General features: G+C 35.3%; 6 protein-coding genes across 6 annotated transcripts; 3 read left to right on the forward strand and 3 right to left on the reverse strand.

Annotated features, from left to right (window-relative positions):
• Positions 1-383: 383 nt before the first annotated feature.
• Positions 384-6,191, forward strand: PKNH_1217600 (rhoptry neck protein 11, putative; the record flags this gene model as incomplete). Its single annotated transcript, XM_039114049.1, has 15 exons — positions 384-416; positions 807-2,207; positions 2,374-2,480; positions 2,728-2,910; positions 3,120-3,287; positions 3,455-3,548; positions 3,702-3,830; positions 3,976-4,092; positions 4,300-4,509; positions 4,615-4,683; positions 4,865-5,074; positions 5,334-5,453; positions 5,621-5,704; positions 5,841-5,981; positions 6,171-6,191. 15 exons carry the CDS (start codon positions 384-386, stop codon positions 6,189-6,191), a joined length of 3,087 nt encoding a protein of 1,028 aa, XP_038969808.1.
• Positions 6,192-7,156: 965 nt separating this feature from the next.
• PKNH_1217700 (ribosomal protein S6, mitochondrial, putative) lies at positions 7,157-7,501 on the forward strand (the record flags this gene model as incomplete). The annotated part of the gene is made up of 1 exon (XM_002260192.1): positions 7,157-7,501. One exon carries the CDS (start codon positions 7,157-7,159, stop codon positions 7,499-7,501), a length of 345 nt encoding a protein of 114 aa, XP_002260228.1.
• A 760-nt stretch (positions 7,502-8,261) lies between these two features.
• Positions 8,262-9,242, reverse strand: PKNH_1217800 (cyclin 1, putative; the record flags this gene model as incomplete). The annotated part of the gene is made up of 1 exon (XM_002260193.1): positions 8,262-9,242. The coding sequence occupies one exon, from the start codon at positions 9,240-9,242 to the stop codon at positions 8,262-8,264; it is 981 nt and encodes a 326-aa protein (XP_002260229.1).
• Positions 9,243-10,419: 1,177 nt separating this feature from the next.
• PKNH_1217900 (conserved Plasmodium protein, unknown function) lies at positions 10,420-10,843 on the forward strand (the record flags this gene model as incomplete). Its single annotated transcript, XM_002260194.1, has 2 exons — positions 10,420-10,515; positions 10,712-10,843. The coding sequence occupies 2 exons, from the start codon at positions 10,420-10,422 to the stop codon at positions 10,841-10,843; spliced, it is 228 nt and encodes a 75-aa protein (XP_002260230.1).
• Positions 10,844-11,561: 718 nt separating this feature from the next.
• PKNH_1218000 (fam-a protein) lies at positions 11,562-12,996 on the reverse strand (the record flags this gene model as incomplete). The annotated part of the gene is made up of 5 exons (XM_002260195.1): positions 11,562-11,660; positions 11,858-12,088; positions 12,251-12,360; positions 12,505-12,574; positions 12,733-12,996. 5 exons carry the CDS (start codon positions 12,994-12,996, stop codon positions 11,562-11,564), a joined length of 774 nt encoding a protein of 257 aa, XP_002260231.1.
• Positions 12,997-14,748: 1,752 nt separating this feature from the next.
• PKNH_1218100 (DNA-directed RNA polymerase III subunit RPC4, putative) lies at positions 14,749-15,777 on the reverse strand (the record flags this gene model as incomplete). Its single annotated transcript, XM_002260196.1, has 1 exon — positions 14,749-15,777. The coding sequence occupies one exon, from the start codon at positions 15,775-15,777 to the stop codon at positions 14,749-14,751; it is 1,029 nt and encodes a 342-aa protein (XP_002260232.1).
• Between the last annotated feature and the right edge of the window lie 890 nt (positions 15,778-16,667).

Here is a 16,667-nt window from a genome sequence, read left to right on the forward strand (position 1 = left end):
TGTTCTTAATTTGCAATTCAACTTTTTAGCAAGATTGTAGAAAAAAAAAAAAAAAAAAAAAAAAAAAAAAAAAAAAAAACATGAAAATTGTTACAAAATTTCAAGGTAGACAATAAATGGTAACCCAATTTACAATTACAAGACAAACTCACTTCTAAGGTTAGATCGGAGAAATAGACCATATGAAAAATAGAACGACAATGCAGTGAGATAGAGCAGAATGCTCAAACAATAGAAGAGCATGAACTTCAAAGTGAAACATCTACAGCACAAATTTAATGCATAAAATAGATGATCATTTGTGTATATTAAAAAAAAAAAAAAAAAGTGCGTATTTTCTCACCACTTTCCTTTTTTTCCCCTTTTGCCACAGGACCCAGAACATGTTAAAGCTCCACCCCTTAATTTTGTTATGTGTTCGTTAGAAACAAAAAAAAAAAAAAAAAAAAAAAAAAAGAAAGCGACGGGAGAGAAAAAAAAAAAATTTTTATCGTATCTCCTTTGAACAACGCTCAATCATCTTTGGGCGTTTCCGAATGCATGACTCTGCATACGCCTACGAACTGCCAGTCTTTTTTCCAATGGAAATTTCTCCTCTGTGCATGAGAAACATGAATGACATATGCGCGTAGTCAGTCACACAACATACCGTTTTTTGTGCTAACTCAATTGAGCATATAAGGAGAGATGTCCCCGTGTGCTACTCCCGTTCGCGGAAATGTTTTTTTCGCACAACGTTACTTTCTACATGCTACATGTTTATTTCATTTGTTGGATTTTTCTCCCCCCCCCTTTTTTTCATGCAGATTTTAGCCACGTATGCTCCATTCATTTTAAAAGAAGAAAACTTTGACCATACCTATTACAACAAAAATGAAAGTGTAAAGCAAAGGGATACGCAGGATCGCGAATCTAGGGGGCGATTACTGGGGGAAGACAACAATGAATTTTTTGATATAGGGAAGCTGAAAAAGTTACTATATTTTCAGTCGAATTTGGACCAAACGATAAAGCAAAAACGGAGAGAAGAAAAGAAGTTGAGAAAATTATACAAGGCTGCAAAATCGGGTAATTTTGCTGCAGCTATTAGGAATTCCCAAAAAGACACTCAACAGAATGGAGCACCTCCTGTGGAAAATGAACATAATACGAAGGGTAAAAGTGACATGAACGATGGAGGTGAAATGAATCAGCATGAGGTTCTCCAAAGAAAAGAAGACAACCCTGTAGATATGAATCAACAAACGTATGGTGAGGAACAAATGAAGAATGAAACGGGAAGAAGAACCGGAGAAATGCAAGAAGAAATTCACCCCCTTGATACGAAAGTAAACGGTCCAACAGAAAAGTTCATAAATAAACACGATCATGTAGATAACACGAGAAATGTTGAAAAGGAAAAGAAGGAGGAAAACGTTAAACATTCTGATAATGCGCAACTGAGGAACATCCTACAAAGTGTGGAATTTTTAAAAAAGACGCAATCGTTGAAGAATTACTTCGGCTCAAGTGAATCGCAAAGCAGGTCTTCGGATGTACCTCCTGGCGACCAAAACAAGTATGCAGATGAGCTTAAGATACAGAATGAAAACGAACAAGTTACACAGCTCAGTGGAGAAACAAACTACGGAACGAACAACGTGGAAGGAAATTTCCAACAGGAATATCCAATGTCTAAAAATAATGAAGAAAAAAAAAATAATTATACAGAGGAACCTTTTTATATGTTCCCTAAAAATGATGAAGCAGAAAAATTCAACACACATTTGAGAAGAAGCAAAATTAAAGAATTTTTTGAAGTAAACGACTTGGTAAAATATATGAAAAATTTACTAGGCATCAAATCAAACATCCATGAAAAATTCGAACATGAAAAATTGATTGTAAAAAATTGTAACTATGAATCCTTTGGTCCAGAATTCTGCAGTGTTGATGAAGAAGCCAAGAAGATGTTATGGAATTATGAGAATAAAAAAAATTGTGCCTTTCTCTTTATCATATTGTTTACTTTATTTTTTAGCCTACTCATACAGAATATAGTGTATTACATAGAAAAGAGGGTGCGAAATTCTAAGGACCAATTTAGGAAGGATCTACTAAATACCGCTTTTAGACAAATTTCTCTAATTACCATAATTAACCTTACCATATGGGGGATTCTGCAATCGAACGTGGCGGAGGCCCTCGACGAAATAATTTTCAACGATGTAAGCGCAACAAAATTGGTGCAAATAGAAAGTACTCACATGTGGCATATATGTACACATATCGTTGTATGTACCCATCATGCTTCTTATGAAGTGTAAAAACGTATAACCGAAGTGTCTGCTCGACTTGTAATGCTTCTTTTTTTTTTACATCCATTCTTTTTAGATTCTACCCCAACAAAGAAATGTTGACGAAGTTTTGCACAATGTGGAACCACTCCTGGAGACCATATTTGAGAAGATACTTTTCATCTCGATGAATTTTCTCATATGGTAATATTATGATCAAATAGAGTAAAGGTGCAGCCGCACATGGGATTCTTGTCCCAAGGTTGTCAAGCCGACCCTTTATTCAGTTACTGCGTCGTTGCGTCAGTTTAACTTGGGGGATATACGTAATTGTGTAAGAGTGGTCAGATGGTTATTCCCTTTTCGAAGCATTATTACTTCTTCAGTTTATGGTAAAATATTCTTCCTTTTTTTTTTTTTTTTTTTTTTTTTTACTTCTTCCCATTCACAGCTATTCCCTATTTATAATTAACATACATTTTGTGACGAGGAGAATATTAAAATGGTTTTCCGAAGCGGACAACTGCGACATTTCAAACATAGCCAAGGAATTGAAAGAAGCCCGGAAGGGGTGCTTCAGGAATTTATTCTTTTTTTTAAGATATTCAAGAAACTCCAAGTATTTAGCGCATCGGTAAGGTTTTGACAAGATGTGCCTAACCCCCCCTAATGCCTCCTTTCATTATACAACCTCTATTTAACATTCGATCCATTCGGTGCATTTGGTCCATTTTGTCCATTTGGTCCATTTTGTCCATTTGGTCCATTTTGTCCATTTGGTCCATTTTGTCCATTTGGTCCATTTTGTCCATTTGGTCCATTTTGTCCATTTCCCCCCTGCAGATACGATTTCTCCGAAAATGTCGACGCGATAAGCATTCCAGGATTGGACCCGAACGGATATTACTACTATGAATACATGAGAGCTTGCCTATTGAAGTACAATGTCAAATTAATAAAAATACCTAACGCCGTCATCCTATTTCTGGTGTTCGCGTGCATTTCTCTAAGGTACGGAATGGTTGAAATGACAGAATGGGTCACCATTCAAAGAGTCCAAGGGGTGTATTAGCTGGAGATATGCTGTTCTTTGCGTTTTCTTTCTTATCATTTTACTTCCAACTCTTTTTGTTCCCTTTTTGTTTTTCATATAACCTATTTGTCCCCCTCTAACGTAGGCCCTTTTTTAACATACGACTGAAGGCGGAGGTTATTTTTCTGAATTTCCTCTCCCTCATTTGCATCATGGGTTTGCTCCTGATGTTATTCTACGTAATAGAAAAAGTGATGATGACGCCTCTTGCGCGGAAATTAATATGTACTTATATATATGTATATATGGAGCATCACGACTGATGCGAGTCGTCCCCCTTCGAGACCCCTACACACACCACTTGCAAACAATGCTAATTTCCCATTTTGTAGTTGTACAAAATAGACAGAAAGTTACTGCCGAGGGATATTGGGAAATACCTACTAAACAGATACCACATCGAAACATGTGAGCAGAGCAAAAAGGATATTACGCCATACTACAAACTGTTGAAGCAACAGGTAAGAATGGAGAACGTGCACCATACTATACTCACTGAGAAACATATAGACGTACATATATTTAATGATTCACATCTTATAGTAATATATTTTTCCATTATGAGCCTCTTTTTTTTTTTTTTTTTTTTTTTTTTCGAATTTTCAGTCTGTATACCCCTCAGCTATAAACTACTTTCTGTACAAAACTACATTCCCCAACAAGCATGAGCAGCTATTTTATTTTTGGGGAAACGGACCTCGCCTAATTAACTTTATCTTTCAAGTAAGGACACGGAGAGGGGGCAAGTGCCATCTCGCATAGGAGAGATTCACATTCATAGGTTGAGAAAATTATAATTAAGGGGAATGAAGATATTATGTACGAGTGTGGAAATATTGCGTTGTTACTTACGCACAAGCTAGTACCTTCCTGTAGTGCTGTATTACCCATCCCGTGTGCATTTCCACTTTTTTTACTACCACCCGTTAGACCCTATGTTTCTGCTTTCTAATTATCCTCTCTTGTTGGATATTTCTGTTACGAGTTGATAACATAACGTGGTTCCAACTATACAGTTATGGAAGCTTGGCCATATGCGTGTGCATCTTCCTCTTCTTGATTATTCTCAAGTATATCATTTATTATAATATTATGATTAGCAAAACGGGGTATTTAATTGATACGAAGCTGTTGGAGAAGGTAAGCGAGTTAGCAGGCGGTGTGTGTTCCGTAGACCCGTCGTGGACACAATATGCACGCGAACAACCACATGACAAATTTTTTTTGGGCCCACCTTCTCCGCAGGTATGGGAATTCGAAAGATCAGACAACATAAAGAGAATATCGGAATTCATTGACGCCATAAAAATAAAGGTACCCCTCATTTATGTGCTCTGTTCTTATTGATATGCTACAGGCATTTGTAGATTTGTTCTTTTTTTTTTTTTTTTTTTTTTTTATGGAAATTGCTGCTTTCGTTTAACCTTGCTATATTTCCTTGCCCGCGCTTGCAAACGTTTATGCGCTGTATTTTTCTCCCTGTCCCCATTTATAGTCCACCTTACATGCCCTGAAAGAGGGCGGCGAAGTTTTCTGGAGGCAGCTCCTCATTAAATCAAACACAGTTCCGTCAAATATACAAGAGAAAATGTTTAGCATATGGGTCGGCTTGGATGAAGAAAACAGGGGAGTTATAGACTCGGCGAAAATTCTTAAATTTTTAAAATCGCAAGGAATTAACCTGACTTCCGAGAGCGACATCAAGGTAACGCTACCAATTGGAAGCGAAACAATATAACTTTTAAAGTTGGGAATTTCCAATGTGATACCAGGATGAAATAAAAATGATTGCTCTTGCTGTGCTCACTAAAATATAGTACAACACAGCATAGCATGGTTTGTTGGATGAATTATAGCGTCAACAGCTATATAGTTGGTTATTTTACCCCGTTCCTTTAGATTTGTGAGAATTGGCCATTATTTTATTTTTTATTTTTTTTTTTTTTCATGCCTCCCCCTTGTAGGAATTCCTGGAAGTGTTCGACAGGAACAAGAAAAATGGCCTAAACCAGGAAGAGTTTTTTGTCCTCATTATTATAGTCAAGCAAATTTTGGTTGAACTGTTGGATATTAACGCTGTTCAGGTAAACAGAACGAATATGAAGACAAATTGGAAAAGAAAAAATAATTGCACATCGGGATAAATTATGTTCATCATCATTACATTTGCGCAATTAGTCTAAACGTTTGTCCACGAAAATGTACTTTCCCCCAATTAAACATTCGCTACCTGTTCCATTTCAACGCACAGTCCCTGTTCGAGGAAGTGTATGGAATTCCATGGAATTCTCTATCGTCCATTGATGCGAACAGCTTAAAAAGAATCTTAACAGAGGTAAGGAAGAAGGCGAGTTATACCATGTTTGATAAATAACCCTTTTAATTTGATACACCTATCCGCATTACTCCCCTTGTCCACTCAATTGTAATATAACAAACTTTTCTACTCCTTTTTTTACTTTCCTTTATAGCTGAATTTGCAATGGCCACATGGAAAAATCCGCAATTTGATTGATTTTGTGTGCGAAAATAAGAAGACGAAATATGTCAGTGCAGAATATTTCATAAAGCAGCTGATCAACATCGAAGAAGTGACTTTGCAACCCTTCCACGTAAGGATACCTATGTGTGCTCAGCGCAGTGTCTGTATATTACTTTACGATTGTGCGCACACTTCGAATGCGTATTTTACTTCTAATGTAAAAAAATGTTTTGTGTAAGGGTAAACAAAGTAAAATAAATGACCCCATATTTATGCAAATGTTTTTCTCTCCTCTTTTTTTTTTTTTTTTTTTTTGCAGTCCTCCTCGGATACAAAGTAAAGATAAATCCAAGGACGTAACACTATACATGTTTTTATTTTGTTTTTTTTATCTCCCAATTTGCCTCTTTTTGTTTTAAAGTAGCAAAAAAAAAAAAAAAAAAAAAAAAAAAATGTTTCTACTAATTGTGGAGATTACAAAAATCAGTCAATTCAAAATGAACTAATTGGATTTTACCTGCTTGGTTAAATTGCACATTTCTTTTTTTCACCATTTGAGAGGTATTATTTACTCTTTCTGTTTACTTTTTTCCCCCCTATCCTACATAAGATAGGAAAAATGTGTACGTGAAAAAATTCCGTAATTTTATTTTTCATTTTTTATTTTTCATTTTTTAGTTTTTATTTTTAAAATTTTGATAGGTATTTATGTATAGCTGTTCCTTTTTTTTTTTTTTTTTTTTTTTTCTGTAAGTCGGTTACGACTTTGTTCTATAATGCTTATTTTTTTATGCTCCAACTTCGATGTAATTAATCTTCTATTTTCGTGACGTATGCATTTCCGATGCGCATTTCATATTTCTTCTGTTTTAATTTTGTTACACTGTTTCCTCTTATTGGATAAACAATTTGATATTTTTTAAATTTCCTTATACATCCACACTTACTTCGCTCCATTCGCCCGAATGTGGAAAATTTAACTTCGCCTTTCAAGGGCGTACGTTATATTTATGTTTACGCATAAGCAATAGCTCTTTAATTTTACGCACGCACAACGTGTGGATAAAGTGAAATAAAACATGTGGCATGACCCCATGTAGAAGGTAATCACAGTGATGTGCAGCTATAATGTACATAGCGGCCACTCGCGCGCACATGCGTATATACGTATGTGTATATTTACCTTCCTACGTTTCCAAACCTGTGTGTATAATTAATTACCTCCCTTCAGTCCCCAAGAAAAGTACACGGTAGGGGCCACAAATAAACATATACTACGATGACGCAAGAAGGAATAAAAAAAAAATGGTTCTGTACGAATCTTACATTGCCCTAAATAAACACATAAAAAAGGACGACGTGAAGAATTTAATGAAAAACTTCCACTTTATAGTAAACAAATACAATGGCAATATAATCAGTATCAACGATTTGGGCTGGAGGAAATTCGCCTTCTGTATTAAGAAGCCCAAGGTAGGAACATTTCATTTTGGTAGATTTTACTGCATTACATTTTACTCGAACAGCAAGAGTATAAAAGACCTAAACGAATTTTTCCACAGCAATACGTTTATTTTAAGATTTTTAAACGTTAAAATGAAGTACAGATCAAATTTTTTGGTTGCACCATTTTCGTATATTAATGCGTAGGAGCCGTCGTGCTCAGCAGCAACGGCAGGACTCCGACATATGGGGAACAGACAGAAATGGTGGAACGGCAGAAAGCAGTTAAATGGAACTACTTCCCTGGTTGCAGCGTTACTTTTATGTGCCCTCTTCACTGCACTTTTTTTTTTTTTTTTTCTCATTTTTCTCCCACTTTTTCCGCGAGTTTTTTTCCCATTTTTTTGTCTTTTTATTAAAAATTGAACAAAAAAAAAATGTAGCAACGAAATGTGGCTACGGTGCACGTGAAACATGGTAAAATGAAGGGAGCGGAAATGTTCACAGGAATGAAATTAAAAATGAACAAAAGGAACTGACCGGACTTTGCAAATATGCAGTATTTAAAAAAAAAAAAAAAAAAAAAAGGAAAACATGAAGCCTTTTCATTCTACAAATGGGATTATGTCACCAGAAATGTGTGAAACTCTGAGCCTTTGCAGGGTCCCCTCCCCCCCTGCAAAAGAGTTAAATCGTCGCGCTGTTCTGCCGCAACGTTGCATATGGATACACATATTTGAGCACAAATGGAATAGAATATCCTCTGTAATTAAGAAGAAATCCATGCACGGGAATCGACAGGAATTTCCTCATTACTCGTAAAAAAAGAGGATCATCAGCCGAATTATAGCGTTGTAATGTAAGATTACCATTCGAGGAAGGGGAAGGATCCTCTCCAAATGTTTGTTTGGTAGATAACCACTTGGCTATGTGTACGTCCTTTCTGTTTTTCCCCTTTTGACGCATTCTACTTTATGTCAACCCTTTTGGAGGGCTCACTTGACGCGCAATCTTCGGTGTTTAACTTTTTTTTTTTCGATTTTTTGCTACTTTTTTTTTTTTTTAAAATTTCGTAAATATCAATACACATGTCTAATGTTTCGCCGATCTGTCTAGTTGTGTTTTCATCGTCAAAGGTGTTCCTCAAATCGAGGTGGTCCTTATACCTTACATGGAGTTCATCAATTTTGTTTTTCAATTTTTGAAAAAGAATTTGATTATTGTTGGTAATAAATTCCAGAATAAACTTATCAGCATTAACAATGTTGAAATTAATTTTTATATTATTCACAAAACAGTACAATGCTATTTGTGCAGGTGTATAAGTAAAGGTAATGGAAAAATTTTCGATAATTTTTATGCAGTCCTGTACTGTATTGACGTAAATTTCATTGCAAATATTTTCAAACGAATTCTGTATTCCGTTATCCTTGTTTATATATTTATTTATATAATTTAGGAATTTACTTTTTAAGTAAAAGATACATTCTTTTGTATACAAAAAATTAATTTCAAAATCTAGCGATGAACAAACGACATTTTCATGTTCAAGTACTTTGTCCAAATTTATGTCAATGTCGTTAAAAAAATCATTCATTCTGTATAATCGTCCATATCCTTCCAATTTTATTGCTAAGATTATGCACGTGAAAATTAAAATACGTGGGTCATATTCCAATATAATTTCTTTTAAGTAAAATCTGTTGTACAAAACAATTGCGCATTCCACTATTTGCGGCTTGAGTCTTTTTATTTCGCAAAAGTGCGTCAATTGGTAACAGAAGTACAGCTTCGTTTTTTCAATTTCCGCATATTTCGGGATACTGACATTGTGATCTTTAAATTTCTCCTTAAAGTCATTGTACTTTTTTAGGCATATTTCGTCTACCTCTTTTTTGCTTTTGAAGATCCATTTGGTCATGTGCGAAGTGTCCTCTGGGTAATTCATATTTTTGTTATTTTACTTCCATTTGTGCGTGGGGGAAATCAGGGTTGGGAGCCCCACAGGGGCTATCAACGATCAATGGACCCAGACAGGTTGGTAGTGAGCCGACCACACAACAGCAGCGGCAAGAGCGACGGTTAACCGAAAAACAGTCAACGAAAAAGCCCCAACGGAAAAAAAAAATACCACTTAAATGGAACAATTCAGCACGCAACGGTAGAAAATTTGTCAATTTAACTTGCAAAAAGGGATATTGCAACATACGCGCGCACGCTTGCGCCAATTTGTACCCGTCGGCATTCGCTCACAGGTTTGCTTAAATTTTACGCATTCCCTGGATGCACAGACGAAAAGGGATCTCATAGCACATGCTATGTTTTATATTATTTAACCGAAGCATCCCTTTACATTCGCTTGCCTCTTGCTTCTTTATACATGAGTCCCGCGTTTCATTGATTCTTACGTTACACGTTTTATCTTTTTCCTTTTTTTTCTTTTTTTTTCTCATTGCACAACGTTATCTTCACATTTTGCTAATTATCGCCATTCATTTTAGCCTTTTCGGTTCACACTTCAATCCAACTTACAGTCCAAGTAGCAGGTAACTGGGGAGAGAAAAAAAAAAAAAAAAAAAAAAGAGGCTGTGCACTTTCCTACATATAACTACAGAAACGTACGAAATTGTAAATTTGTAATTTCAAAAGTGACATTTTTTTGCCATAATAAGTGTTGAACTATTTAAGGTATGCATAATATATTTTATTTTTTTTTTTTGCTAACACGCCATTACATACATGTACGTAACTAACCATTACATTCTCTGCTTCCCTTCTCTGGCCATTTTCCTTTCAATCTGTTCAAAACGTTATGTAGCTGATTATTTGAAGAGGCGTGTTCAATTTTGTGTGCAATTATCCTCACTGTATGCGCGCATGCATTAATTACACTCTCACAGGTGTATGTGCAGCAGTGGACACCTTTCCAACTTCAAGAGATCTACTTCCAACAACTACCATCACCACCATCATCACCATCATCACCATCACCATCACCATCACCATCACCCTTCGATATTTCGAACGATCAATAGAAAGAACGCGCAAAATTAGAGGAACCCTGGACACCGCGTAGCTACCGAAGGATAGCATATACGACTTTAATAGCCCTCCTTCACGCCAAAATGATTGTAAAAAAAAACAGGAAGACGTTGACGCACTATACGTGGCTTGCCCTGTTAATAGTACCAAGCTTGTACTTTAAGAATTTACTTTTTGACGTAATGCTAAATGAATGAGTACACATGTGGGCGCTTTCTGAGGAGTATTGAAAAACGCAGATAGAGCTCCTTTTCCTCCTGATATATGCGCATACTTGAAGGCGATTTTTCCATGGCTATATGCCCTTGCATGTCCCCATTTTTTCCATTTGACCAGTAACACTTTTCCTGTTTGTTCTTTTTCCCTCCTCTTTAGAATTATTTTAGTCTAAAATTTGACAAATGCAAAAAAAAGATCTACAGCATAAATCCGGTTAACAACATGTCTTTACCAAACAGTGATGCCGATTTTTTGAGTGACTATATTTTTCCCGACAATGTTCACTAATGCGAAATGTAAAGTATCAGAAGACTTTTTTTGAAGGCACATTTTTTTATCACAAATATGGATGATATCCCCGGCCAAGTACTTACGCGTGTCAACAAAAACGACATGCAAGGTATGTTGGGCCTTGTATCACAACGCTTGCAATGGGAGGAAAGTTGTGTCTACAAGTGAAAGCAGCCTCTGTATGAGGTGAAAATGAAGAATTCAAAAAAAGTGGGGCATCCATGATTTGCACACATATTTCGTGCATGTCCCGCGTTCCCTTTTTTTTCTCCCCCTGTTTAGCGCTTTTCCAAAGCGTTCGTTGCAATTTTTTTTAAGTTTGTTAATTTTACCTTTTTGAAACATACTGTTTTACAGTTCTATGAATCGAATTTGTACCATTCCTTGAATGACGAAATTTTTTTTTTCGTTAATATTATATGCACACATGAATGTGAATATCACACATTGGAGCTTCCTCGAAGTGAAACGTACACTTATGCCCATAAACAAAGGTGAACGTCTCAATTCGATAAATGCAAAAGTCGGTTGCTTACAAAATGTTAAAAAATAAAAAATTTATCATGTTGCAATTACAAAGGGGAATTAAAAATGAATGAGCAAAAAAAAAAAAAAAAAAAAAAAAAAACGAAGGGGAAATGATCATGTTAATATAGCAATCATACAACTGTAACATATACTACACATTTGTGATTTATTTTTACAAGGTCAATTCTCAGAGGTGATTTTTTAATATTTTCAGTTGGGACATTTTACTTGCCTTAATTTTTCTTATGATAAATTGCGGAATCAAAGGGGACGTATCAAGTTCGATCTAGGGAAAAAAGGGTTGTGGTCATACGCGGGGTAAATGAAGAAGGGCAAGACAAATCAACGGAACGGTTATAATAACATTCCATTTTTGTCAACGCGGGCATACACTACGATATGCACATGCGTTCATGTGTAAAACGAATATGCGCCATTTGTTTCCAAAAAGGGCTATGATGTATTACTTTTTATACAACTTACCGAAGAAATATAAGTAAAATTCAGGCATGCACCTTCCCTCCTTATATAATATCCAGACACATTAATAAACATTTTTCGTAACGAGGAGTTTATAATTTTTTCGTCACATTCAATGTCCAGTGAAAAGGAGTTTGCACTACTGATGAAAGGGTTTGTAAACGTGCTTTGATTTTTCTTATGATCGTTAACGTTTATCGAGGCGCACGCAATTAGGTAGGTGTCCTTATTTATCTGCGGGGGTAGGGATTGACGCAATGCATGATACACATTTGGATATACTCTTTTAGCGCAAAATTTCCGGTGCATACTTTTTTCTCCGTATTCAGGCACTGCTGCTCCTGCACACAGACACGGGTTGGAAAAATTGCACTAAGAAAAAACTCCTTTCCTTACTTTTTTTTTGTGCGCAAGAATGTAAAAGTATCTTCCTTCGTTTCCCAGTGTGCCCTTATAGCTCTGTTGCAGTAGGATTAGGTCTTCATTATACACACGCAAAATTTTACCTAGTTTGATAAGGGTTTTAAAGTTAGGGAGGATGAAGTTCAAATTTGCACAAATGAACAAAAAAAAAAAAAAAAAAAAAAAAAAAATGAATAATTGCACAGGGCGAATGCCCATTTCTGTATGCAAATTCGTTTTCCCCTAACCTTCTATAAAATGCGAGTCAAACTTTTTGGTTCCATTTTCGTCCCATATTATTTCTATTAACTTTTCGAGCTGCATGGGTAGAAGTTTCAGTTATGCCTTTGTTATTCAAATCTGCGTAGAGCACTTTGTGGTGGCGCGAGTTGGCGGCACTTCTCGTGACACTCAAAAATTTTATTTACGATTTGTTCGGTGCATGTAGAACTTTTGCAAATTTGCTTTCTCTATACCTTGGTGGCGTCGTGGAAGACAAGGGTCAGTTTTCCTACGTCTACATTTTTAACTTTTTTAAAATACACGTGGGACTCCTCGTCCAGGGAATTATATTTGCTGTATCCCTCATCGTTCACGGCAAAATTGTACAATACTTTATCCGCCTCCTCAATAATTTCATTTACTTTTTTAATTTCTTCTTGGTTTTTACAAAACAAATGTTTCACATTATTAATTCTTTCGTCAACGCCTCCTTCATTAGTTACTCCGTCATTATTCATTTTAAACTGTCATCAGATTTCGCCTTTGATTATGCGTATGTAGAAGTGGCATGCTCCCCTCACGCTATTGCGCATGTGTATGTGTATAAATAGGCGTACGCAAACGTGTGTACAGTTGTACATACATGTCTGAACGATTGCACGTGTGCACATGTGGGGCCATAAGCGCAGGAGCCTGCTACATGTGTGTGATCTGCATACGGAACAATGTTACAAAAAAAAAAAAAATAAAATAAAATAAATTAAAACATGGTCTCTCAAGTACCATTCAAAAGTGAATAGGCTAAAAATAAAAAAAAAATCATCAGAATGGGCATATGCAAAAAAAAAAAAAAAAAAAAAAGGAGGGATTAATAAATATGAATAAAAAAACGCTCAAAAAAAAAATTTGGTAGAAATAAAAGAATTTTTGAATGACAAAAATACTATGGAACGGCGAAGATTTAATCTAAGGGGTGTTAAAACATTTCCAAGATTTATCGCAATGATCGCCCCGTTGACAAAATGCCCTCTTAAGTGAAATATGCTCATATGAGTCTGAGGACGAATTAGTAAATGAAAATGAGTGTTACGAACGTTGGTATATAATTTGTGAAATTTTGTTCTTCTTATGAATATATATATTTTTTATTTCTTTGAAAACACTCGCTGTTGAATTTTTCCTCCTTTTTTAAATTACGTAACTATCAGTATACTTTCAGCACATTGGCAATTATAATAGAGCACCCATTATTTTTTTCTTTATATATCTGCACATTTAGTGGGAATGATTATATGCTTTACCATTTATGTACATTCTTGTATAAACGGGTTTACTATTTGTAGGACGCAAAACGAAAAAAAAAAAAACTATTACTTTGATTGTACCATGTCCACTCAAAAAATGACAAATTGAATAAACATAATAAAACGGTGTATCATCAGCGAGAAGAAGATCACATTGCAGGAATTTTCATTTTGCGCATTTGTTTAAAATAATTGAGGGATATATTTTTTCAACATTTAGGATAGAAATGTTTAGTAAAAAAAACTCCTAAAAATTGTCTTGAATGGCTCACTTTTTTTTTTTTTTTTTTTTTTCCTAATTAAAGTGTGCGCCGCGAGAAAATGCGGAAAACACATAGGTACCTGTCCGAAAGTATGTGTACTGCGCGTTTATATCTCCTTGCAGCATTGGGACGGACGACAGATATGTATAAAGCGGAAATGCTAAAAATTGCAAAAATAGCAAGCGTGAGAGCGTAATGCATTGGCTTATACGACTGGAATAATACGCGGGATATTAAATATGTTCTCTTATGTGTTTTTTTTTTTTTTTTTTTTTGCGTGTGTGCGGTGTAGAGTAGCCTCATATTCCCGCAGAGGGGATTAGCATAAGGGGTAGCTAAATAAACACGCCAAAAAAAGGAAAGCGAACATGTGTGCATATCTGCTCACGTATACCTACACATGCGTACGGCGGGGGGGGGGGAATTACGATGAAGACATTTTTAGCCATTTGATGTATATTACTTTTCCATCGTAAGATGAGTTATGACAAAAAAAAAAAAAAATAAAATAAAATAAGGGGGATCCCCTTCTTGAAAATAAATATTCATGAAAGGCACTGCTAAGAAGGGACCTTTCATCCGAAGTAACGCAAATGGTGTAACCCTATTTACGAAGAAAAAGACTTACGAAAAATGCAGCGCAAAATAGGCGAAAACCCTATATACTCAAAAAAAAAAAAAATAAAATAAAATAAAAACAGTGTCACTTTTTATTTATAATCCTTTCAATATTCGGAGTTGCAACAAGTTTATTGTCGCAATTTCCGAGAAAAATAAATTCGGAGTTTTCCTTTATGTAGCAAGCGATTTCTTGCGAAAAAGTGCACTCCGATCCTTCATCCACATCGAACAGAATATCGTTAATTTTCATTTTAATTTTTTTATTCTTGTAAATAATTAGCTTTGCAAATTTACCATTGGGTAGTGTGCTTACATTGCTAAGTTCGTATGCGCTGTTGTTCGTTTTCTGGATTAATTTTTTTTCTTTTTTTTTTTCCATTTGTTCCTTTTCTTCCGTCTTACAACCCGCCGGTTGCCGATCTCGTTTGTTTGTTATGTCGTCTTTATTTTCATTCTGTTCCTCGTTTCGAAGAAGAGCAGGTAGCATGTTCGGAAGCTGCATGGAGAAAAAGAATGGTTCCTTATTGAGGAACAATTTTCGAATTTTCTTTTGCTTCTCATTATTTGTAAAGAATGGCAAGGTCAGTGGCAAAAAGTGAGCATCGGAGGAGGTAGTCTTCTTATTGTAGAAGATATTTTTACTTATGTTGTTTAATTCGTAAATATCTATGGACGTTTTTTTCTTTTGAAGAGATTCCATAACACCATTATCATCACCATCCTTCTTTGCCTGTAAGTATTCCAAATTTAGTAAATTTAAATTGTTACTGCTTAAGTTTTTTTTTGCTCCATGGGGAGGAAAAGCTTTATTAATTTTGTTGCCACTAAAATTATTATCATTTTTTTTTTGTTCATTTTGTAAATCGAAGTTGATGGTTTTTTTTATTAACTCTTGAATACTTTTGTCATTTAAGCTATCATCTAATTTGTCGACTTGTTCCGTTTTTATTTTATTTTCATTTTTTAAATTGTCAATATTTGGGGCAAATTTCTTTAAGGTACTCTTTTGACTACTGCTCCCCCCATTTTTAAGTAAATTCGATTTGTTACGGAGTGTGTTGTTGATACTTCTCCTCAAGCTGTATTCATCTTGGTTGTGTCTATTATTCATTATTTGTTGCTTCGTGAATGGGAATTGAATAGAGTGATACAGGGGTCGGTATTTGTGTGTAGAAATATATCTGAACTTTGCTCCTATTTTTTTTGTTGTAGGAAATTTTATTTGCACAGGTAGCTACACAATTTTATCGCTTTGCACGTAGCAGTCAGATGAGGAGGTTACATGTGTATGGGCCCTTCTGCATATATTACGGGCCATGTACTTATTAACTCATCCCCCTCCTGTGCGTAATGCATATGGAATGGAAATTCGCTTATCGATTTACGTTCATCGGGTGGGAATAAATATGCAAGTGGCTTCTTACTGCGCAACTGCTGTGCTGAATCTGCGTTTAATGAATGTCACTCCACATTACTGCATTTTTTTTTTTTTTTTCTGGACGCCTCTCTATCGATAACGTTTGTTATAGTCAATTAAAATCTATCGTTTTGCAAAGATAAAGGAAAACATTAGTGGATTTTTTCACAAAAAAGAAAAAAAAAAGAAAAATTGGATATGATTAATTCAGTTTGGCTCCTTTTATATACATCATTTCTTATTTAATATACTTTGTATTCTTCTTCACTTCATTCTTTCCACATTTTTTCCCTTGCATCACCTTCTACTTTTGAGGATTAAAAATTGGAGAAGATGGAAAGAATGGACGAAGTGGCGAATGTCCAGGGCAGGAGGGGGGTACTTTCAACTGGCGAAAAAATGGAAACTCACAAGAAAAAAAAAAAAATGCCTTTCTTTATGCCCTCCTTATTTGCACCACTTTTTAGTTAATTGTTTAAGTTTTACTCCTTGCAGCTTTGCTCCAATTTGAAGTTATCCTTAAATTGGGATATACGAACCGACACGTTTCGTTCAAATATATCGTGTTCGCATTTAAAATGATA

The sequence above is a fragment of the Plasmodium knowlesi genome (assembly GCF_000006355.2).
Source record: "Plasmodium knowlesi strain H genome assembly, chromosome: 12".
In the NCBI taxonomy this organism is placed as follows: Eukaryota; Apicomplexa; class Aconoidasida; order Haemosporida; family Plasmodiidae; genus Plasmodium; species Plasmodium knowlesi.